Genomic DNA, 23987 nt, shown 5'->3' with positions numbered 1-23987 from the left:
TAAGGCAGGGTGGAGGATCGGACCTTGCGATAGCAGGTCTGGCCGTAGAGGAAGAGTCCAAGGGTCTCCCACTACCATCCTTAAGATTAGTGAGTACCATGCCCTTCTGGGCCATGCTGGAGCTACCAGGATGACTGGTATGTGCTCCACCCGGATCCTGCGCAGCAGGCGGGGTAGTAACTGGAGCGGGGGAAAACGCATAAAGAAGTTTGAACTGATGCCAAGGGCAAACCAACGCATCGGTTCCGCAGGCCATCGGATCCCTTGAGCGGGACATGAACCTGTCTAGTTTCTTGTTGAGTCTCGATGCCATGATATCCACGTCCGGCACTCCCCATCTTTGGCAGAGTGCTTGAAAGACTAGTGGATGCAGAGACCATTCCCCCGGCCATAGAGTCTGGCGGCTTAAGAAGTCCGCCTGAAAGTTGTCCACTCCTGGAATGAATATTGCCGATATGCAGGGCACATGAGCCTCTGCCCATAGAAGAATCAAGCTCACCTCTCTCTGAGCGGCTTGACTCCTGGTTCCCCCTTGGTGATTTATGTATGCCACGGCCGTGGCATTGTCTGATTGAATTCTCACCGGGAACCCCTGCAATTTTGACGTCCAAGCCCTGAGGGCTAGTCGAGCAGCTCTGAGCTCCAAGATGTTGATGGGCAACTGCTTCTCTGGCTTTGCCCAAGTACCTTGGCGAGTGCAACCATCCAAAATTGCTCCCCAGCCCGTCAGGCTGGCGTCTGTTTTGGTCACTATCTTCCAAGCCACTGGGCTGAAAGACCTCCCCTTCAGTAGATTCTGAGGGTCTAACCACCAACACAGACTTTGTCGGACTCTTGATGAGAGCGGCAACGGGATATCCAAGGCCTGTGGCCTTCTGCTCCATGCTGACAGGATGGCTGCCTGTAGGATGCGAGTGTGGCTCTGGGCGTATGGTACCGCCTCGAATGTGGCCACCATCTTGCCTAGTAACCTCATACATAGGCGAATAGTCGGTTCTTTCTTGCTTAGAACCAGTAGGATTAATTCCTTGATGGCTTTTACCTTCCTTAGAGGTAGGAACACTCCTTGTTGTTCTGTGTCTAATCTCATGCCGAGATATTCCAACTGCTTTGTGGGCTGGAAAGCTGACTTTTCTCGATTTAGGACCCAGCCGAACCTCTCGAGGTATTGGACCGTGAGGGCCACTGCTCGCTCCAAGCCGGGAGACGAGTGATCTATGACTAGGAGGTCGTCCAGGTATGCTAGGATCGTGACCCCTTGGATCCTTAGTTTGGCTAGGATTGGGGCTAGGACCTTCGTGAACACCCGGGGGGCCGTAGCCAACCCGAAGGGAAGCGCCACGAATTGGAAGTGACGCGAAGCCACCATGAAGCGTAGATATCTTTGATGTGGCTGATAAATTGGAACATGAAGGTAGGCATCCTTTATGTCTATGGACGCCATGAAGTCGTCCTTCTGGAGTGTGGCAGCTGCTGACCGCACGGATTCCATCCGAAATGAGCGGATCTTTAGATATGCATTTACCATCTTTAGGTCCAAAATTGGCCTGACATCTCCATTGGATTTTGGGATGATGAATAGGTTGGAGTAGAAACCCAGCCCCTGTTCCAGGACTGGTACCTCTACTATTACTTCCTGGGAAAGTAGATGATCTAATGCCGATCTTAATGCGGCTCCCTTTTCCGGATCGTTTGGAATCCTCGACTTCTGGAAATGAGGAGGAGGAAACCTTAGGAAATCTAATTTGTAGCCTGTGGCCACGGAAGACCGTACCCACTCGTCGGGAATGCTGGCTTCCCAAATCTCTGAAAAGAGTCGCAGCCTTCCCCCCACCTTCGTGGGTGGGGGCGCCCCTTCATAAGGTTGGCTTGGGGGCTGGTTTTGCTGGTTTGCGAAACCACTGCCTTTTGCCTCTAACAGCCTGTCCTTGTGATCTGCTGTTGAAGCCGAAGTTTGCTTTTGCAGGAGGCCGTCGATACTGCTTGGCATTAGAGGGCCCCTGCCCAGGGGAATACTGTCGTTTAAACGCAGGTCCCTGAACCTTCTTCTTAGTTGGCAAGAGAGTACTCTTGCCGTTTGAAATGGTCTGAATGTATTTATCTAGGTCTTCTCCGAAGAGTCGTCCTCCATGGAAGGGGAACCCTACCAGGAGCTTCTTGCATGGGGGCTCAGCCTCCCAGCTTTTTAACCATAAGAGTCTTCTCATATGGATAAGGGATAACGATAAACGTGACGCTTGCTGGATAGAATCCTTGATTGCGTCTACCGTAAAACATATGGCCTTAGGGACATCCGAAAAATTTTCTGCCTGCTGGGCCGGAATAAGTTTAAGCATCTGCTTAAATTGATCCGATAATGCTTGAGCGACCCCAATCGCAGCCACAGCTGGCTGTACTACTGCCCCTGCAGTAGTGAAGGAGTTCTTAAGTAGTGCTTCCAAGCGCTTATCAACTGGATCCTTGAACACCTGTATGTTTTCTACAGGGCATGTTAACGATCTGTTAACACATGAGATGGCTGCGTCCACTGCAGGAGTAGCCCATCTTTTGGAAAAATTTTCTTCCATAGGATATAGGACAGAGAACCTTTTAGGTGGTAAGAAGATCTTATCTGGCTTGTTCCAATCTTGGAACAAAATTCCCTCTAATAGAGGATGGATCGGAAACACAGCATTGCTTTGAGGCGCCCTCAGTGAGCCCAAAGCTGAAACCGTCGATACCTGGAGATCTGGTACTGGCAAGTTGAATGCCCTATGGACCAAGTCCGACAATCCTTGAATCCACCAGCTCTCCCTCAGGGAGACTGCCCCAGACTCCTCTGTATCCGGGTCTTCGATCCCTGAACCTACTTGGTCCTTGTCCAAGAGGTCGTCCAATTCCCCTGAGGAAAGGACCTCCTCTTCTGAGGGTCCGCGCTCGGGCGACGGAGATCTCTTACTGCCCTCTTTTAAAGAGGTGAGTAATACCTCCTCCGTGACCATCTTAGGGTTGGACTGACCCGCGTCAGCTCCAGCCCCAGATCCCGATGGCCCCAAGGCTCCCTGTAGGGAAAACAGCGGCATACCATGGTACAATACCGAGGTACACCTGCTACCTATTGGTATTTGGAACTATAAAAGTTAATTGTCCAAACACCTGTTTGGGGGATAAAAAAAAATGCTTCCTCTCCCCTAGATGACTTTTTTTTTTTTTTTTTTTTTTTTTTTCGTTTTTTGTTTCAAATCCAGGAAAGAAAAAACATTCTGTCCCCCTGAGTAGTATTGCAAAGAAAAACTATGAGATGGAAAAGAAACAGCCTATTTCTAGGCTTGAAAAAACAGTCCTCTGAAGACTGCAATATCCTTTCTGGCCACTGTGTGTCCTCGGCGCCCCGTGCTGCCGCTCTGGTCTTTCTCCTCAGTTCCAAAGTATTGAATGGAACAAACAAACAAGGAAGGGCCGCCCCTTCCTTTAAGCCACTGACCCGCCCTTCCCCCCCAGCCATCTCAAACAGGAAATGCCCCTCCCGACAGGGGGAGGGGGGGGGGATTTTGGGAGGAAGGGACCTCTCTGTTCCAGCAAACTGCAGCCTGCAGCTTGGAACCATGAGGAGGTCAGCGTTTTGCCTGCTTGCAGGCTCTGAGGAGGAAGACTGAATGGAGCATCGCCTGGAGGCCTGCAGGTAAGCAAAGCTCTCTGACACACACATATATTTTTATATAACACAGGCCCCACTCAATGCTTTTCCAACACTACAAGGGAGGTCACATCTTATGGGGAATAATACATAGAGAGCCATCCTATCTTTATGATATGTGACTAGTTTGCCAGATGCAGTGCATAACTTTAGGCATGTCCCCTGTGACCCCCCAGAAAAAAACCTGCTAAGAACCAAGTTCCGCAAGTTTTCCCCTCACTTACCTGCTCCATGCCGCAGGACTTTGCCAAGCAAGAGGCCCAATCTTCCCCCATCTCCGTGGGGATGTCTAGACCTTCAGGCCCTGGGTTCCTATGAAGGATCCACTGTCCTGGGCCCATATAGCACCCTGGCAACAGAAAACTTTAGGTACGCAAAGGTTTCTAAGTTCTGGGCCCAGGGTCCAGCTCTCTAAAAAGAAAAGCATTATGGGCTATACCCCAAGGGTTTGGGGTCCGGTTACTGACCACTTTAGCGCTGAGGCTTTTTTGGACAGAACCGGTAGCTCACCTAATCCCAAGGATGCGGAGGCAAGCTAAACCATGACCAACACCTAAGACACTGGCGTAAAAACTGAGGTACTCCTCCTATGGGAGGGGGTTATATAGGGAGGGGCATTTCCTGTTTGAGATTGCCAGTGTCTACACCTGAAGGTACTCCATATAACCCATATAGTAATGAATGCCGCTCTGTGTCCCGTGATGTACGATAAAGAAATAAAAACCGCACAGGCGATCAAATACCACCAAAAGAAAGCTCTACTTGTGGGGAAAAAAGGACGTCAATTTTGTTTGGGAGCCACGTCGCACGACCGCGCAATTGTTAGTTAAAGCGATGCAGTGCCGAAAGCTGAAATTTCACCTGGGCAGGAGGGGGGTATATGTGCCCAGTAAGCAAGTGGTTAAAAGAAAGAGGTTTTCAGAAAGACAATGCTACATGACTTACTATATTTATTGGCGTATAACACTCACCTTTTTATCCTGAAAATAGATGGGAAACTGTGCCTGCGTGTTATACAAAGGGGGCTGTGGAAAGTTTTTTTCCTGAAACTTCCCTCTTAAAGTTAGGGTGTGTATTATACGCCGATAAATACGGGTATATGATAAGAGACTGATGTCTGACAGGCATATTCAGGTTTCTATTTGAGGATGAGAATTTGATTCTGATTGCAACTGGATTATTTCAAGAAGATGTAAACTGTTGTACATATGTAGCACATTTCCCTAAATACAAGTGCAATCACCACATTCATTTTCTTCCAACATTCCTCATCAGAGTGCCAAGTGCCCTTAAATCCCTGATGCTGCCTGGAGTGCATCAGCAATTTTACAGAGCATTCCTGTGCTTTCTAGCAATGTATATACCACAGAACTACGCTTCCCATGAGGTATTAAAGTGGTTGTAAAGGCTCAAGGTTTTTCTTACCTTCTGTGAGCAGCAGTGCCCCCAGCCCCCCTAAAACGTACCTGAGCCCCCATTTAGATCCAGTGATGATGTGCACGATAACGTACTCTCCCTGGTCTCTGCCTCCCCATTGGCTGAAACAGCAGCGGTAGCCATTGGCTCCCGCTACTGTCAATCACAACCAGTGAGCCAAAGAGAGAGCAGTGGTGGGGCTGAGCCACGCTTTGTGTGAGTGGACACACAAGAGCAGCAGCTTGGGAGAGTGCCTTCTCGGGAATTCCCTCATAGCAAGCTGCTTGCTATGGGGGCATTAGGCAGAACAGAGGAGCCCAGAGTGCCAGCGGGGAACCCGAGAATGATCCGGGCTGCTCTGTACAAACCACTGCACATGGCAGGTAAATATGACATGTCTGTTAAAAAAAGCCTACCATAAACACAACTCGAAATTTGGCCAATACCTGTTAAATCTGAAGAAATTAGAGTTGTGGATGGCCCCGTTGGTGCCACCTGGCTCAACAAAACTTTAAATTGAAACATCAAAAGGATTTGGGTGGAAATTTGTCAACTTGACAGTGACTACATCCAGCATCAAAACCCTGTTCATGTACTCAGAAAGCCACGGATGCCCAGATGTCCAAGTACTGACAGGGAAGAATGAAAGAATCTATGTTTGCAGCGAGTACCGTCCTTATGTATATGCAATATCCTTCTTGTAGTCAAGCAGAGGGTCCACTTGGCACCATGTTGCATCCTAAACACAGGTGTAACATGGTTTAAAAGGTGGAGTTGGCCTTTAAACACCTTTTAGCACAACTGGGATTTGCTTCAGGGTATCAAGCGACTCATTCCACACGTACCCACTAAAAATGGTTTCCCTAATTTCTTACTGAAATCAAGTTTAAGCATCCCTGTGTGCCATGAGTGCTTCTGATTGCCAGAAATGTTCGTCCTTTCTCCCAAGGAAGACGGACGTGCCCCAATTCTAGCCCAATTGGTAGCGGTGACCCTGAAATTGGTCTAAGCATTGGCAACCTAAAAGACACAAGAAAAGGAGTCACCTTGCTATACAAAGCTCCATGTGCCATCTTGTACCCATCAAATAAAATCTGTTGCTGCAGGAATTCTACACGACTTTAATTGACAGGGAACAAGGACTGCCGCTGAACTGAACACACATGCCTATGCTTAATAAAAGACAAAACTTGCACACATGCCAAGGGTGGAGATCATTTAGAAAAGGATGGATTCACAACACAGACAAAACAGACACTCACACGCTATTGGGAGCCGATCCAATTTATTACGATTAGTGCGCCTTTAGGCAGGGAGTCGTTGCTTTAATTCTGTAGGGTACCAAATTTCAATGGGTTTTATGAAGCAATGTTTAAACAGGTAAGCTGCAAATTGGTTAGGTAGTTAATGTTATTACTCTGTTCTTACAGTGCCACCCTAATGATGAAGCAGACGTGTTCCTTGTGTTCACATGGGTTCCCTGCAGATGCAGATATGGAAAATTAACAGGTGAGATCGGACACAAGCCGAAGCTGGAGTGTCAATGACAAGCACAGTTGATTAGTCACTTATAACATTGCCCAGCTGTGAGATATGCGCTTGCCGACGTACCTGTCTATCCACCTTTATCCTTCACTACAACATGAGTTTGTCAAGTTTAAATGTGTTGCAATTTCTCTTATCAGCACTATCGAATGCATATACTTGTTTAGTTAAGTCCAAGGCCGTGGCTTTAAAGTGTATTTCCACCTACTTTATATTTGATAAAGGTTCCCATTCACATAGCAATATTCAAAAACTGCTGCAGATTTGCTTTCCTTTGAGGATGACAAAACTAAAGATTCTGCATAGCTTTCCTATTCAATGTACAGATACGGAGGGGGCTGGGTAGATAGGTTTCCCATAGTTGGCCCTATTTGTACTGTGATGGCAGATCATCATCACTTGTAAACCAGATGTGTGCGCTGTCCATTGGACGCGGCGCAGTTTCATGCACCCCTATAGGACAGTATTGCCTGCTGAACACGACATGGAGGGGGTTCATGTGAAAGGGGCCTAGAGTAGTTAGGAACTGATTAGAGATAAATAGTTTATAAGCCTGTATCAAGATTAATGAGTACTGATGGTTGCTGTAGTAAAAAATAAATAAAATAAAAAAAAAAACAGAAAAACACACATCCATTCTGACCTTAAATCAGCACATTGCATGTTATTCTGAATAGAAAGTGCTCATAGAGCCCCGTGTATAATCCTGCTCCAAAGAAACTAGAAGGGTATTAAATATTTTTTCACCATGCTGAGTGAATGAAACACAAACTTGTGGTGGGGGGTCTCAGATTTGGCTGCAAGGGTGAAAATTCACTAACACCAGCAATTGCAGAACTATATAAAAGCAGTAAGAAGGATTATTCATTGTTGGTCTAGGCTACTAAAATAACACAGCCTCCAAGGATTATTCCACTATCAGAAAACAAAAACCCTTCAATTGGGGGGGCGGCAGTTTCCTACCGCTTGAATGCCAACCAATCAGCTCCCTAGAACCCACTCCAGCTCCACTGAACACTTGTCAGCTCTCTGCAGAATAAACAAAAAAAGACACAGCTACCGCCTAGGAAACCAATGCCGTCTAGATTCAGTACAAACCGCCAGGCTGTGTCAGATTTCCAAAAAAGTAGAACTAAAACACACGGTAGAGTGATCAACGACAAAATATTTTAGCCATTCCTTGTTTTCAAGTATTCTCAGAAAAACAAACCTACCCAAGTAAATTTTTCTGTTTCTGCAGAATAAAAATAAGCCGTCAGTGTTGCATGGACCACAATGAACTTAGGGACTTCAGTACGAAGAATGGACCTAGAAAGAACATTTCTTCCCAAGAACACGGCGACCAATCACCTTACAGCTATCATTTATTCGTTCCATGGTTTAAAAATGAAACAAGAATTCCAAATAGTATTTATCGGCGTATATCGTGCACTGTTTTGCCCTGAAAATCAAGATTGGCCGTTTGCTAGGCGATATGTGTAAACATATGAGATCATCTCTCATTGCCGTTTTACACAGAGACAGCGGTGCGGTCTCTGGGGAGGAGACCGATCTGTGACCCTTGTACATAGGGACACAGATCGGTCACCCCCCCCAGTCACCCCCCCCCCCCTCCACCTACAGTTAGAACACTATATAGGACACACATTTAACCCCTTCCTCACCCCCTAGTGTTAACCCCTTCAATGCCAGTCACATTTATACTGTAATTAGTGCATATTTATAGCACTGATCGCAGTATAAATGTGAATGGCGCCAAAAATGTGTCAAAAGTGTCCGCCATAACGTCGCAGTCCCAATAAAAATCGCAGATCGCCATTTCTAGTAAAAAAAAAAAAATAATAAAAAATAATTCTGTCCCCTATTTTGTAGGCGCTATAACTTTTGCGCAAACCAGTCGCTTATTGCGATTTTTTTTTTTTTTACCAAAAATATGTACAATACATATCGGCCTAAACTGAGAAAAAAAATGTGTTTTATTTTTTTTTAAATTGGAATATTTATTATAGCAACAAGTAAAAAATATTGTATTTTTTTCAAAATTGTCGCTCTTTTTTGTTTATAGCGCAAAAAATTAAAACCGCACAGGCGATCAAATACCACCAAAAGAAAGCTCTACTTGTGGGGAAAAAAGGACGTCAATTCTGTTTGGGAGCCACGTCGCACGACCGCGCAATTGTTAGTTAAAGCGACGCAGTGCCGAAAGCTGAAATTTCACCTGGGCAGGAGGGGGGTATATGTGCCCAGTAAGCAAGTGGTTAAACCAGGGATCTTCAAACTACGGCCCTCCAGCTGTTGCGGAACTACACGTCCCATGAGGCATTGTAAAACTCTGACATTCACAGACATTACTAGGCATGATGGGAATTGTAGTTCCTGAACAACTGGAGGGCCATAGTTTGGAGACCCCTGTGTTACACCCTGAATTTTCTCCCTAGTCTTTTGACAGAGCCAAACAGAGAATGAATTTCATCCGACAGGAATCAAACGAATTTCATTCTGCGTATGGCCAGGTTTACACTGGCCTAGGCAATCCAAACAAGAGGAATGGCCTCGTCTATAGGACTATACCTAAATGAGAGGAATGCAGAGCAAAGTACAGAGAACCTGAAAATAGCTATCATTTTCCTCCATCTTCTCACATCATCATCTCCGGTTCATGAAGACCTCATACTGTGAACTTAATTTACAGCTAACCAGTTCCATCGGATGCAAGTTACAGCTCCTTCAATCACCTCACAATGGCCTTTATCTCTCCATAGCACTAGCAGTGTTTATGTAACAGTATATTACATGACCTCATTTACCGATATACAGCTAGCAATACACAGACCATAAGGCTCTCGCTTTACCCAGACTCCGGCGAACACTCCAACCGCCGCTTCATATGTCTTTTACTGCAGGGCTGATGACAAAGATTTAGACCACATTCTATTGTCTGGCATAAGCATCATTTGTATTTCAAATTTTAACCTGTACTCTCTATAAACTCCCAAGTATAAGGCAATACCACAATATGTGGGCACATTTCTGCATCTGAGAGACAGCAGCGGAGTACAGATGCCCATAAACAAATGGCTGTTCTTGGGCATCCCCTGCACTTGTGTAAACACATGTATGGAGTATAAGGCTCCATTCACACCTAGGCGTTTTTTACGCCTGAAGCCCGACGCTATTGCAGCCTGAAATACGCTGGAGGGCTGATTTAACATTGTTCTCTATGGAGATGGTTCACATCTCCACGCCGAACGCCGAAACGCCTGAAGCTCAAAACAAGTCCCTGACCCTTTTTTTCAGGCGGCTTTGGCGTTCGGCATAGCCGACAATGTGTAAATCACCCCTCCAGCGAAAACCGCGGTAAAAAACGCAGCGTTTTGTCGCGGCAAAAACGCTGCAATTTGTCGCGGCAAATCGCTGTACAAAACGCTGCGCTAAGGTGTGAATGCAGCCTAAATCTCTGAATGCAGTTTGTGTGTCCAGAGATCTACGCCTGTAGACGGGTTTATTGCGAGAATGGCGCATACAACCTTTCATTACTATGGCTGGCTAAAGCTGTGTCTCCTGGGTGCAAAAATACACTCACAATTTACATTGTTTGGCCTCATGCGCCCACGTGCATGAAGCCTACCCCCGGCTTCATTCATGTTTGTTTTTTAATAGAAACTGATATACAGTAAAATAACTTCGCTATCCAATGGAAAAAACATTGCCAAATCATGGAGCAAAATCCCAGTGGCCTGTCAGTGGTTGAAAGCCAGTAAACACTATGCTGAATGTCATCTGTAGACCAAGCTGCTTGAGAATTCACCTTCTTAGAGAAAGTTGTAACACTGAATAGCAATTTCCCCATCCATGGAAAAGGGATGCCCACCCAACTGTGCCCCTGGGGACTACGAAATTCATCAGTTAAGAGGGGCGTACATGTGCCAATGCTGCCTCAGAAAGATCCTCTCCTCAGTGTTACATGAACATTATCTAAGTCAGGGCTCAAAATTTCAAGTCCTGAGCTACTAGCCAGGCCTCAAGAGTTACTCGCCACCAGTTGCCCCACCTAATTCATACACTGCCCTGCGCCTAATTGCACCCGTAAACACGCCCTCGTAGATTATCTCATGGAATGACAATGTTTTATGCAGAATCAAGTTACAAAATTAAATATTACCAACAACAACTTTAACAAAATGGGACAGGGCACTGGGGGCAGACCAGAGGGACAGGGCACTGGGGGCAGACCAGAGGGACAGGGCACTGGGGGCAGACCAGAGGGACAGGGCACTGGGGGCAGACCAGAGGGACAGGGCACTGGGGGCAGACCAGAGGGACAGGGCACTGGGGGCAGACCAGAGGGACAGGGCACTGAGGGCAGACCAGAGGGACAGGGCACTGAGGGCAGACCAGAGGGACAGGGCACTAGAACTGGGTCTCTTCCCCATTCTCTTGCTGTCTCCTCTGCAACTCCCATCCATCCTCTCTCTCTCTCCCATTCATCTCATCATCAGGAGCCTGTGTGTGCGGCTCCACGTTTGCATGCCCCCACTTCCCCCTTTTATTCAGGCTGGCAGAGAGGAGCTGCAGCACAGCGGGAGGGAGTACAATCCAGCGCTGAGATCCACACAACTGCACAGCCATTGACACCATAGCACAGCGCACACTGACAGCGCACAGCACACATTGAGACCAGTCTGTTCAGTGCTCAGGCTAAACTGTTGGACACTTACATAGAGCACAAGGAGAAGAAAACTGCACAAACTAGAAGGCTGCCGCTCTCATGTCAGGGCAACTTTCAGTGAGCGCTGCACCGGAGTGGTAATTTTTGCAATCCTCCACCTCACTCATTACTTTCTGCTCTCCAGCTACATTGGTCGGGGCCCGGGGGAGGGGGGCAGGCTCAGAGAGGTCATACTGTTAGGTCCCATGGCTTAATGAGAATTGTAAGGAGAGCACCTGTGTACTGCTCTGCCTGTGCGCGGCTCACCAGACTACTTTTCCCAAGCATGCACCTTTCCTCTTCGGCCGCCAATCTCATCGGGACTCTAAGTGTAGGCACAGATTGAAGGGACATTGGTCATGCAGCCCTGTCATCACTCGCCCCCAGCTTAAATCCACTCGCCAAATGCTAGTAGGCGAGTGGAAATTTTGAGGGCTGATCTAAGTGGATGGTCATCAAGCTGCAATGTCTGAAGCAGCATTGTTAGCAATAGGGCCCTTTCAGATGTATGGTTCCCGTGAGGATCCGTACATTTCTTATCCGCTTGCTCAGCGGGGAATCGTTCCGTTGATCCCCGCTGAGCTGGCAGATGACAAGGCGGTCCCTGCACACTGTGCAGGGACCGCCCTGTCAGATCTCCGCTCTCCTCTATCGGGAGATCGGATGAACACGGACCCTTTGTCCGTGTTCACCAAGGATGAGCTCTGGCGTGTTCGCATAGAACACGTGCAGAGCCCGCCAGGAAGTGTGCACGGCGCTGTGCTAATCACAGCCAGGGAGACATTGTCCCGATGCTTGGCTGCAGGGATCGTGAAATGTCTCCTTGGCTGTTATTAGTGCAGCGCCGTGCACACTTCCTGGCGGGCTCTGCACGTGTTCTATGCGAACACGCCAGAGCTCATCCTTAGTGTTCACCCAATCCGCAGACAGATGGAAAAAAATAGGATTTTCCTCGATCTGTAAAATCAGACCATACAGGGGACCGATGAGATCGGGTGTCAGCGGATGTTCATCCACTGACACCCGCTATCCCATAGGGATACATGCATGTCCGTATTTCATCCAAAAACGGATGGATGAAATACGGACATACTGTCCGCAAGCGTGAAAGGGCCCATAGTCACATCCAGCTAAATTTGTTTAGCAACACCGAAGGTGTTTCACAAGCAACAATTATCAAGAGAAAATATCTATCTATAAATTGCTTCTCTGTGGATAATTGTCACTGCATGTGAATTAAAAAAGGTTTCATAGACCGGTGGTGTCCAAACTGTGGAGATCTTTGCTTGCCTTTATCTGGCCCTTGGAGGCATTAATTCCCACCACCGACAGCAACGATGGGGCATAATTCCTTCCACCAACAACAAAAATGGGGCGCTATTCCTCCCAATGCCAAAAACTATTTCTCCCCCAACAGAAAAGATTGGGCATTGTTTACTCCCACTAGCCACAGTCCAGTCCCCCTGAAGTCTTAACGGCAGTAAACTGGCACTTTATTTAGAAAGTTTGGAGACCCCTGCTTTAGACAATGTTGGAAGAAACCAATGGGTGGACAACTGGCAACCTCAGACTGCAGCAGCTAATCATAATTAGAAGACCAAGGATGCACGTTCTTTGGGATGCATGAAATATTTTGGGTGGAAAGATTAGAACTCTTGGAATGTATTATATTGATGGAAACAACTGAAGTTTCTGCTGCGGATAGAAAGGCATCTCTGTGTACACAACTGCCCTGATTTCATTAAAGCGGGGGTTCACCCAAAAAAAAAATTCTAAGATTACATCCAGCATACGAAAGACATGTAAAGTATGTTGGTATTTTTTTTTTTCCCGGTACATACTGTGTAATTGTTATTTTCGCCCAGGCTTTCGGGTTCTGATTACTGCGGGACTGGGCGTTCCTATTAAATGCTTAGCTGATTGACGTCTGGTGAAAATCTTCCCATGTCGCATAAAGCGCGTCACCAGTTTTCTGTAAATAGCCGACCTGCGAGTCGGTGCTATATGGCGCCTGCGCAGTCAGCTCTACACTGCGGGCACAGGCGCCGTATAGCGCCGACTCGCATGTCGGCTATTTACAGAAAACTGGTGACGCACTTTATGCGACATGGGAAGATTTTCACCAGACGTCAATCAGCTAAGCTTTCAATAGGAACGCCCAATCCCGCAGTGATCAGAACCCGGAAGCCTGGGCGAAAACAACAATTACACGGTATGTACGGAGAAAAAAAAAAAATACCAGCATACTTTACATGTCTTTAGTATGCTGGATGTAATCTTAGAATTTTTTTTTTTGGGTGAACCCCCACTTTAAGTTTATTCATAGACACTGCAGGCATCTACCACTCGGCCTTATGGATGCATGGAACAAAAGGTTGCATTTGCCTACATAACAAAAAGGCTCCTCGCATATCCAGGTACAAATGCAATGCCAAGTATATCATCTTCTTCCAGACATGGGAACTTTACCTAAAAAAAGCTTTTAATCCCATTCATAAGTATGTAAGTTAAACAAGACTTGGATTTTAGGATTGCTGGTTCTTTAATAATGACGAATAAGGACTAGGCACACTATGAGCTGTAGCAAAGTTTCAGGGACAAACCTAATCCTGCTGCTAATCTCATGCATCTGTCACAGGGTGATAAATGACTAGTTCCTATCTGCCACCCATCCCCTAGAAAGCAGAAACCCTTAAACAGCTTGTAGACCATAAATCATATGTTTCTCGAACTTTCCTTTTAAAATCAGCACCATAAACAAGCTTATCACCCGAGAGGTTCCCCGAGCCAACACATCTAATACAGCAAACCTCATAGGACACAGCCATGAGAACAGAGTACATTTTCCTTCATCCAGATTGTTTACCTGATAGGGCTGAAAGGCACTATCGTCGGCTGCAAACTTCAGATGTCTCTCCACTAAAAATTCTATTGCAGTAATTGAGTTGTATGCACCTTTTCCAACCAGGGGCTTGAAAGCCTGAAAAACAAATAGAAATGAGAAATTTAGTTTTCTTTACCAATAATATCAAATACATTGTTGCTACTCATCCATCGTCACATAAGTTATACGTTTGGCTAAAAGTTATACTGACTGGCAGCACCCGCAACTCTTTGAATAACCGAAAAGTGATTGCAGCCACGGTGCGGCCGACCATTTTCCACCTGGCTCCTATGATTTTGACAATTGATTTTTGAATGGTGGCAACAGGGATGAGCCATGTATGGTCAGCTTCAAAGGGCATCTCTACAGACACAGATATGCTGGCCACCATTGAAGATTTCCTCTTGAAAAATGCAAACTGTTCAAATGCTGACCCAGAATGCAGCCAGTAAAGTCAAATCTTACCGGGCAAGTTAGTCAAAAGTACCGAGGTCATTTTGTTTAGTAATGGGCAGCAAGGACAGTCTAACAATTATTATACAGGATTTACATAGCGACACTAGTTTGCGCAGCGCTTTACAATATAAAGGGAGACAGTACAGCAACAATACAATAGGGTTAGGAGGGCACTGCTCCTGTGAGCTTACAATCTAATGCCTCGTTTCCACTGAGCGGATCGGTTCGGTACGGTTCGCTATTTTGGGTGTTTCCATTATGAAAGTGTGCCATTAAACCGAACCGTACCGGACCATTCTGGGTCCTGCGTCAGATGTGGGGCCATAGATAATGGAACGGTTCCATTAGGGCGGAGATACAATACATTCCCCTGATTGGTGGACGCGCTAGGCATTTTTTCTAAACCCTGAATGGTCCCTGACGGTCCGATTTGCAGTGGAAACGCTCACAAGAATAGACCGGTCCCATTCTAACCGCTCCATTCTTACTGACCCGAACCGTTCCGTGCAGTGGAAACAAGGCATAACAGATTCATCTCGATAGACTTTTCTTTTAAGGGGAGACGTACAGCATATACAAAGATAAATTCATTGCAGATGTTTGCAAAACTGTCACAGTCTGTTATACAGGATGCAGGCACAGGGGTAGCATATCTAAATAAAAAAACTGTTTGGACAGGCCACTAATCCTATCGGTTATATGATAAGTTCCTCACAATGTAGTATTTTCTGAATTTAAAAACATCATATTGTAATAAAAAATAAATTAAAGAAAAAACACCACACTGAAAATGTTCCTTCAAACCATAAAGGTTCGGAACTTTTTTTTCTCTATGTGGAAAACCATGCATTTGATACGAAGAGACCATATATACAAGACAGCCTGTTATTCTGGACAAACTTTTGCTGCCCTGATATCTGAATACATTACCAGAGAAGGAACACAACTATAATACAAAGCAGGAAGCCAGGGTTAGGAATAATACAAGGTCAGCAGTAAAAGTGTCACTGTGGCCTCTATATTACAGAGGCCCGGCATGATCACTAACACACGTCTGATGGGGCATCTGATACCCTAGGCAAGTACAGTGAGATCAGCGTTTTATCCTAGGATCTTAGTGGGTTTCTGGCTGAAATGTACACCTCGGTGTGTGCAGCTTCAAAGGCTCAATGCCAAGGATCGCATATCAAGCTTTAGCTCAGCATGAAAAAGGCAAGTGGCAACGGACATAAGAGGGGCCTTGCCTCAAGGGAGAAGTTCAACGTTTCCCAAAATGTACTGTATTATCCTGAGATCTGATAAAACAGCAAGATAGGTTTTCAGTTTGACGAACGTTGGCCGCAGAGATCAGATGGCGCTTGGACTTGCACAGGTTTTGAAAGGATTAACTGGAAAGCAAATTACAAGCTCTAATGAGAAAATCGCATGATTCCGGTACAGCATGCTGACCACAACGATTTCTTGGCCAAGTTGGGGAAAGGTCCACATAGGATCTCATGGTAAATTGGCAATGCCTGGCTACCCAAGCACTTATGCTCAACATATATGGACATTTAAGGGAATACTTACAAAGAAGTACCTTGCTAGATGACGCCATTATCTTACCAAAAAATAATAATAATTGCTGCCTATAGCAACCAGATTCTCGCTTTCATCCTCACAGTGCAATGTGGGGAAATTAAGGCAGAAAACGTGCTGGTTGCTCACTAAAGGATAGGCAATAAAACATCTGGCCATTTGATCAAGCTTGCCATTTAGAAAAATATCCGCATGTGATAATGAGCTATTCTTTCCTTTAGAAGCACTGCTCAAAGTTTAACCCCCACACAGCACACCAGTGAAGCTTAGAAAGAAAGAAAAAACATGCATTAAAAACACCAAAATGAACCCAATCAGATTTCTCGCACTGCCTTTTCTCCAATCCACCAGATGGATTACAGTACTTTGCCCATCATGGCTGCCCTTTTCACCGTACTGCAATATTAGTCCAGAAGTAGTGGATGTATAGAGCAATGTTCTACCTTGTGTGCGGGCAGCAAGTCGGGAGGAATGTGGCACTTCACCAACACAAGCATTGTTGTATTTTCTGCAGCTATATGGGTGTGACTGTGGTTTCCACATAGCAGGATATAAAAAGGTGTGCGTTCTTAGCCAGGATTTCCCAACGGGTAATTATCTTTTAACTTTCTAAACCACAGTGTCATGTTCTACAGATAGTATGCTTAAACCTGGAGATAATTATCCTTCATCTACAAAGACCAAGAGGCACAGTGATACTTCAAGTGGTTTTAAACCCTTACATATACCCAAGTGAAGTGACTGGTCTCAGGTAATACACAGAGATTAAATAAGACTTCCTACCTACGTTGTACCTGTTTGACTGTAGTGAAAACTGCAGATAAAGTCAAGAATTTATAAATCTGGTCTGCGCTTTCAGGAAAAAAAGGGGCAGAGAGCTGAAGTTACACTCTGCGGAGCTCAGTGAGTAGAGCTCTGAAAGCTGATTGGAGGAAAGGAATACACCCCTCTTCACACAGGAACAGAGCTGAGGCTGTCAATCAGCTGAAGCTTCCTCCCCGTCACCAATTTTTCTTTTGGTGGTTCATATTTCATGTCCGAGGTTTACAACCACTTTAAGGCATGTTTCACATGGGCTTCATCTTGTATAAGAGCAATTTCCCCCAATTACAAACATAAAACTGCCAGCACTTGTTCTCCAATGTCTTGTACTCACTCTGTACTAACAAACTATCCATCTCACAGTGTCGGCTGTCAATTTCACCTTATTGCACTCAGATTACCACCCCCCCAAAAGTGAGAAGTTAGTCGTAGTTGCATAGACATAGTCCAGTGGACTGACATAGCCACTGGGTCCTCAGAAATCGCCTGGAATTCCTCTAGAACAGTGGTTCTCAACCTGGGGGTCGAATAAAGATTTGGCAGGGGTCACCGCATTCCTGGGCTGTTCCTGAAGCCCGCACCGCTCTCCCAGCCTTTTTGCGGCCGCCCAGCAGGGCAGTCTTTGGAGCCTGTGGATGCCCAGCCGCGCTGTTTCCGGAGCCTGCGGCCGCCCACTCAGCCTCTTCGCAGGCGCTCATTAAGATCACGGCATGGCTGGGGGGCAGAGACTAGAGCTCAGCTGACTGGTGAGGAATGTGAAGTGGGAGGGGCTGGAGGAGACCCCATCTCCTGATTTCGGCATAGGTGTCACTGCTACGAGACACCACAAAGTCGGGGACACTGAAGCTGGAGACAGCAACACTACCTGTAATTATAGTTTCCATTAAAAGGACTCAGGAAGAGCTAAATGTCCGCGGGTTAAGGGTGCAAATTACTTGTCTTGCCTTGGGTGCTGACAACACACGCTTCGAAAATAATTTTACTGTTAGGGGTCCCCACAACCTGGGAAATTTTATCAAGGGGTCACGGCACTAAAAGGTTGAGAACCACTGCTCTAGAACTTAGCCCCATAAAAACCCCACACTCTTCATTTCAATCTTTATATTAGCATTAAAATCAGAGTTGTTCTGTTGAAGTTTCAAAACATTATAAAACAAAGCCCTATATTTGCTTTCATATTTTATATCCAATTACCCTTATGTCATTACACGGAGCACGAAGCGCTCAATCCATCAACTGTGGACAGGTTGATCTCCAACGCGCAATTAGACATCGTACTTTTTAATCAGGGAGTCCTCTGAACTCTGGAGGAACGCATACATACACCATTTTGGAATACAAGGGAGGTGTTCTTTATTATGCCAGATATGTCTAATCTGAGCCCAATGTGCTTTTCCGTATATTGTCTTTCACTCAAGCTGTACTGTCTGAGATAACATGCAAATCTGGGCTCAATTCTTAATCGTTAACCAGGTCCTGTTGACACAGCTCAGGTCAACCGGCCACTGACAGCAAGCAACAGGAGCTCACCATAAAACAAAACTTCTAATGAGCATGTGACAGATAAGACAAAGAAGAGCCACAGCTGACCAGAATCATTTGTGTATTCAGATTGATGATGTAATTATTTCAAAAGCCTCTTTTCCCAGGAGGGCAGAGTAAAACTGGAGTAACCGTGTGCAGACGCAAACAGCAAACAACCCGAAAATAAAAAGCCAAGTACACATCACATTATGGTGGTTTCCTTATTTCTGTATCCCTTTATTATTATAACAGTTGGCCAACATGACCAACTTTGCCCTTTTTAATGGTTAGCACAGCGCAATATTCTTCTTGGATGACGTTTCTAAAGATCCCTACGCCAAGCTCAGCTATAAAAACACACCTAATGGCTATAAATCTCTTACCTATTCATGCTAAACACCATCATTTCATCGGTACCTCTTAATTCCATGCAAATCTATTCTACATAACACACGTGTTACAACTGCCATTGCGTGTACGCAAGCACAGTTTCAGACAATGTTTGTTTTCCTACACAGGAAAATGGCTCCCAGGAACAGGGCCAAGGGCTGAGTGATAAGCCATTTGTTTGGAAACTGCAAAAACATACTGACCTGAAACAAGGAAAATAGATAAGGACAAGTACGAGAATAGGCTGGCACAAAATGGGTTCATTTTTCAGACTGTTTTCTCGATGTTCTCCAAAGAATATTTTTGCAACAGCGCACATGAAGCAAAGATGCATCTGCCAGTTTGCCCACAGGCATTAGAAGGCAACTGCCCCATTAAAAACATATGGGGCAGAGATCTATATTTACTGCAATTGCCCTGTCTGTGGTTGGATCTCAATTCTACCAGGGCCAAAAAAAAAGGGAACAGCCATTGAGCTTATGTAAATAGTGGAGTAATGAGTACGGATATGGGGCAGAGATCTATATTTACTGCAATTGCCCCGTCTGTGGTTGGATCTCAATTCTACCAGGGCCAAAAAAAAAAAGGGAACAGCCATTGAGCTTATGTAAATAGTGGAGTAATGAGTACGGGTGCGTTAGCTGGAATGCCGCAAGGTCAGAGATCAAGGGAAATTTGACAGCTCAGTGTGAACAACGAAAGCTGTAGGTCAAAAAGGCTAGCGTGCCTTGAAAGTGTGCCGAGTACTAAATGCAACCACATAAACTGGATCGATGTCCAGAACAAATCCAGAACTCATTTACAATTCCATAGCACATCACAGAGTTTCACCATATGGACTGTCAGTTGCCTGACCTCACAACACTGCACACTCGGATCAACAGGGTGACATGGGAGGCACAAAGGCCAAAGTCAAGCTCAAGACTCAAAAAAAAGTCTACAATTACATATACAGTATATTCTACATCTACCGACCAGATCTGATGCTTTTTTTTTTTTTACTCAAAAACGTGCGTTCACACAGCGATTTCATTCCGTATGAAACCATACATGGTTTGAATCTCGGACGGCCCCTACTGAACTGGGACGAAATTTTAATGGTTCACCACACTTTAATCTGGGTTGAATACTAGTGGTTTATTACCTTTTGATTTAATTGGACCTGGCAGCATCCGATGCCATAACAAGGAAAGGAAATTATGTGTTGGTATAAATTTATGCAATTGCTCGGTGTTGCAAAATATATACAAAGGATAATCATAAATCTGTGTTCAAAGCACACTTCATTTACAAACAGTAACAGATATGTAATTGAGCAGACTGGCTGAACTTGTTCACCTGGCTGAGCATGTTTCACAGCCAGCGGAAATACACAAAGGAAGGTACTACAGTGTATGACTGTGGACATGATTATGGATAGCCTTGAAGGGCAGGGGGAACCCATGGCGTCCTGGTATGCACATTCTGACATGTCACAGGCTTGGCAGTCCCTTTTTGACACTCACTATATGGTTAGTTTTACTGCCCATAACAGTGAGGAGGATCAATATTAAGACACAGGTCGGCCTCCAAATCTCACCAGGTATTTATACAAGTGTTGCTGTGATATTTTGAAGTTCTCCATGCAATGGGCTCGAGTAGGAAACTGCAGGTCAGCACATCCAAGATATATAACACAATGCAATAGTAGGAATGGGTCCCAATAAGAACTGTGTATTTTCTCTTAAAGGACAAGTACAGCCAAAGCTCAATTGGCTGTACTTCTGTAGATCACAGGAGTGCAGTTTGCCTTGCACACCTGTGACCCATTTTCAGCAGACAGCAAGCTGAAGCCCGCTGTCACAGAGCCGGTCCAGGCTCAGGAAAGATTGTGACCATATGGTCGTGGTCCCTCCACATGTCTGGATCGTCACCTGGCTCAGCCTCTCAGCGAGCCCCTGAGAGCCTGAGCTGCCCCTTCCGCAGCCCAGGGCTTGGGGGGGGGGGGGCAGAGCTGGCAGTGGCAACCGACAGTCACCAGCTCTCTGCTCAGGGAGCTCTGAGCGATCAGCAGTGTTTGATCGCTCAGTTATCAGCCTTGGAGCCGGTAGGAGGCCGATGCTGTATCCATCTAGGCAAGCAAGATCAATAAAAATCCCATACGTCTCTTTTAACCAAGCCAAATGATTAACACTTGCACAAGAACAAAACCTAAAATGGGGAATAGACGTCTATACTATGGGACAAAAAAAAAAAGAAGATTAAACCTTATATCCTGTGGGATGTTCCCGGTTTTCATTGGTCAGGACCTACCAAAGTGGTCCAAAGACAAAAACATGGTCATGGGCAGCCAAATTTTATAAAGCTTGTTGAAAGTGAAGGTTGATCCGCGTAGTCCGATCCAATAGAATAGCTACTATAGGACAAATTGTTAATTGTATAAAGAAAATCGGAACTACGTCTATGCAAACAAATGTTTTCAAAGTTGCACAGAACACGTCTTTGTTATGTAATATTTTCCAAGCAAACTGCAACTGCAGACATCAGGGGGCAATAAAATGACAGCTGGCAGAAGGCCCGTAGAAGTCACAAGAAGCTTGGTTAAAAACGGTTGCAAAATGCCAGGACCGAGCTGCAGAACCAGCCATGGACAGCCAGCTAAATTCTCAGTCATCACAAGGACAAGACAAATTCGCTTTAGGCAACCAGAACACACAGTATAATTTCTCAACAGATAGTTTGGTGGAAAACTAGACTCACAGGTCATTAAGTTCAAAAAACATCTGGGGAGTTAAAGGACCAACAAAACAACAATTTGAAGAAATTTTTTACACCCATCATTACATGACAATATTTCACAGCAAGTTTACCACTCCTTTGTGAAAATGGGTCAAAAGCTGGAAAAAAGGCAGAGACCGCTGCTTTACGGCATTAGAGGAAACGTAGGTAGCCACCCCAATAACCACACACAAAATTCCTGATTTGGGCATCATCTGCAACAATCCATTTTTTTTATTTATCTAGATGGCACCTCTGCCTATCAAAGCAAGTCAAATCGCTACTACAGACCAACTTCTATTTCAGCCAAATACTTGCATTGCACATGGTAAGATTCACACTCATATGTAGAAAGCATGTAGTACACCATGAACTACAGCTCTGAGCCAATGCTACATGAAGCACAAAAACAAAGAACGAAAAACTGCTAACCAGAACAAAAAAAATGTTTCAACCAAAATAGTATCCCAAAGCCACCTGCCAAGCTAATTCACACTCCACAAAACTGATTCAGACAACTATGTATCAATACCTTCTGCAAAAGTACCTACTACCAATAGATTAGTCACAAAGGTACATTTACATTTTTACTAAATCCAAAACATTTTCTTAAAGCGGGAGTTCACCCATTTATTTATTGTTTGATCTTTTCCCCTTAGATTCCTGCTCGTTTTGTCTAGGGGAATCGGCTAATTGTTTTAAAATATGATCCGTACTTACCGTTTGAGATGCATCTTCTCCGTCGGCTTCCGGGTATGGGTCTTCGGGAGCGGGCGTTCCTTCTTGATTGACAGTCTTCCGAGAGGCTTCAGACGGTCGCATCCATCGCGTCACTATTAGCCGAAAGAAGCCGAATGTCGGTGCGGCTCTATACTGCGCCTGCGCACCGACGTTCGGCTTCTTTCGGAAAATCGTGACGCGATGGATGCGACCGTCGGAAGCCTCTCGGAAGACTGTCAATCAACATAGGAACGCCCAGTCCCGCAGCCCATATATGGAAGCGACGGAGAAGATGCATCTCGTAAACGGTAAGTACGGCTCATATTTTAAAACATCTAGCCGATTCCCCTAGACAAAACGAGCAGGAATCTAAGGGGAAAAAGTGTTATGTACGGGTGAACCTCCGCTTTAAGTGCCGTTTCACACTACAGCGACATGAAAGTCGGCACGACTTTGCGAGGCAACTTCAAGTCGCCTCCAGGACAGGCAACTTTGCCAGTGGCCAATCAAACAATCAGCTCTGTGGGAGGGAGGGGTTTGCCTGAGAAAACGATTTTCTCTTCCTGTAAGACACTGATCCGACTTTGGAGGCGACTTCCATTGAAATCAATGGGTACAAGTCGCCTTGAAGTAGTACAGGAAAATTTTCTGAAGTCGGAGCGACTGCAGTAGTGTAATTAAGACGGCTCTCATTCACTTTAATGTAATTTCTCATGTCGGGCGACACAAGTCGGATCCCAAGTCGCAGTAGTGTGCACGCAGTAAGGAGGAACTCAAGACAGACCATTTTGTAGCTTTGGATAAAGTGGGAATAGGTTAAGCCCCGTACACACGATCCGAAAATCGTACGAAAAATGCCGCTTTCGAAACGATTGTACGATAATCGGATCATTATAGTACAGAGCTTCCGAGAGCCGATCAGGACAGTTCATCCGATTTTATTCCATCGGACATGCACGGAATTTTTTTTCGTACGATGCCAGATCGTATGATTTTCGTTTAATCAGTACAGCTGTCGTTCGAAAATGCAATACAAATGCATTACAACACATGACATCACTTCCGATTTTTTATTCTGCCGTACGAGAATTTGTGACTTAAGTAAACTCATCAGATTCGACGTGAGATTAGCATACAAAAAAAAAAAAAACAGACGATCATTCGTCCGATAATCGGATTGTGTGTACCGGGCATTAGGAACTCCAAGTCCATGAGACCACTGAAAAGAATTTCTAATTTTATTGTGCAGGTAACACAACAGGATGTAAAAGGGAAATTTAAAATGTTCCTCTCTACCTACAAAGTCCTTCGTCAGAAAAAAAACTAAACAAACTTGTATACACCTAACAGCAACTTCCATATGTGAACAAAGGTTGATGATTACCCTGTGAATGCAATTTCACAATATGGCTTTCTTGCCAAGTCTTGTTATTGGGACACTGGGTAACTTCCCAAAGGTCATGCAGTTAATTAGTCTGTCAAAGGGAAGACTGAAGGGATATATACAAGTT

General features: G+C 45.3%; 1 protein-coding gene across 4 annotated transcripts in view; it reads right to left on the bottom strand.

Annotated features, from left to right (window-relative positions):
• JMJD1C (jumonji domain containing 1C) overlaps nt 1-23987 on the bottom strand; it is a 389821-nt gene that overhangs the window by 137259 nt on the left and 228575 nt on the right. For all 4 annotated transcript variants that reach the window (XM_040361986.1, XM_040361984.1, XM_040361985.1 and 1 more), the window contains one exon: nt 14212-14325. In XM_040361986.1, the coding sequence (XP_040217920.1) occupies nt 14212-14325 (114 nt within the window). The remainder of the gene's footprint in view (nt 1-14211; nt 14326-23987) is intronic.

This window comes from Rana temporaria, chromosome 8 (assembly GCF_905171775.1).
Source record: "Rana temporaria chromosome 8, aRanTem1.1, whole genome shotgun sequence".
Classification (NCBI taxonomy): domain Eukaryota; kingdom Metazoa; phylum Chordata; class Amphibia; order Anura; family Ranidae; genus Rana; species Rana temporaria.
Note: the sequence above shows the minus strand (reverse complement) of the source record. Positions and strands in the feature narration are given on the sequence as shown.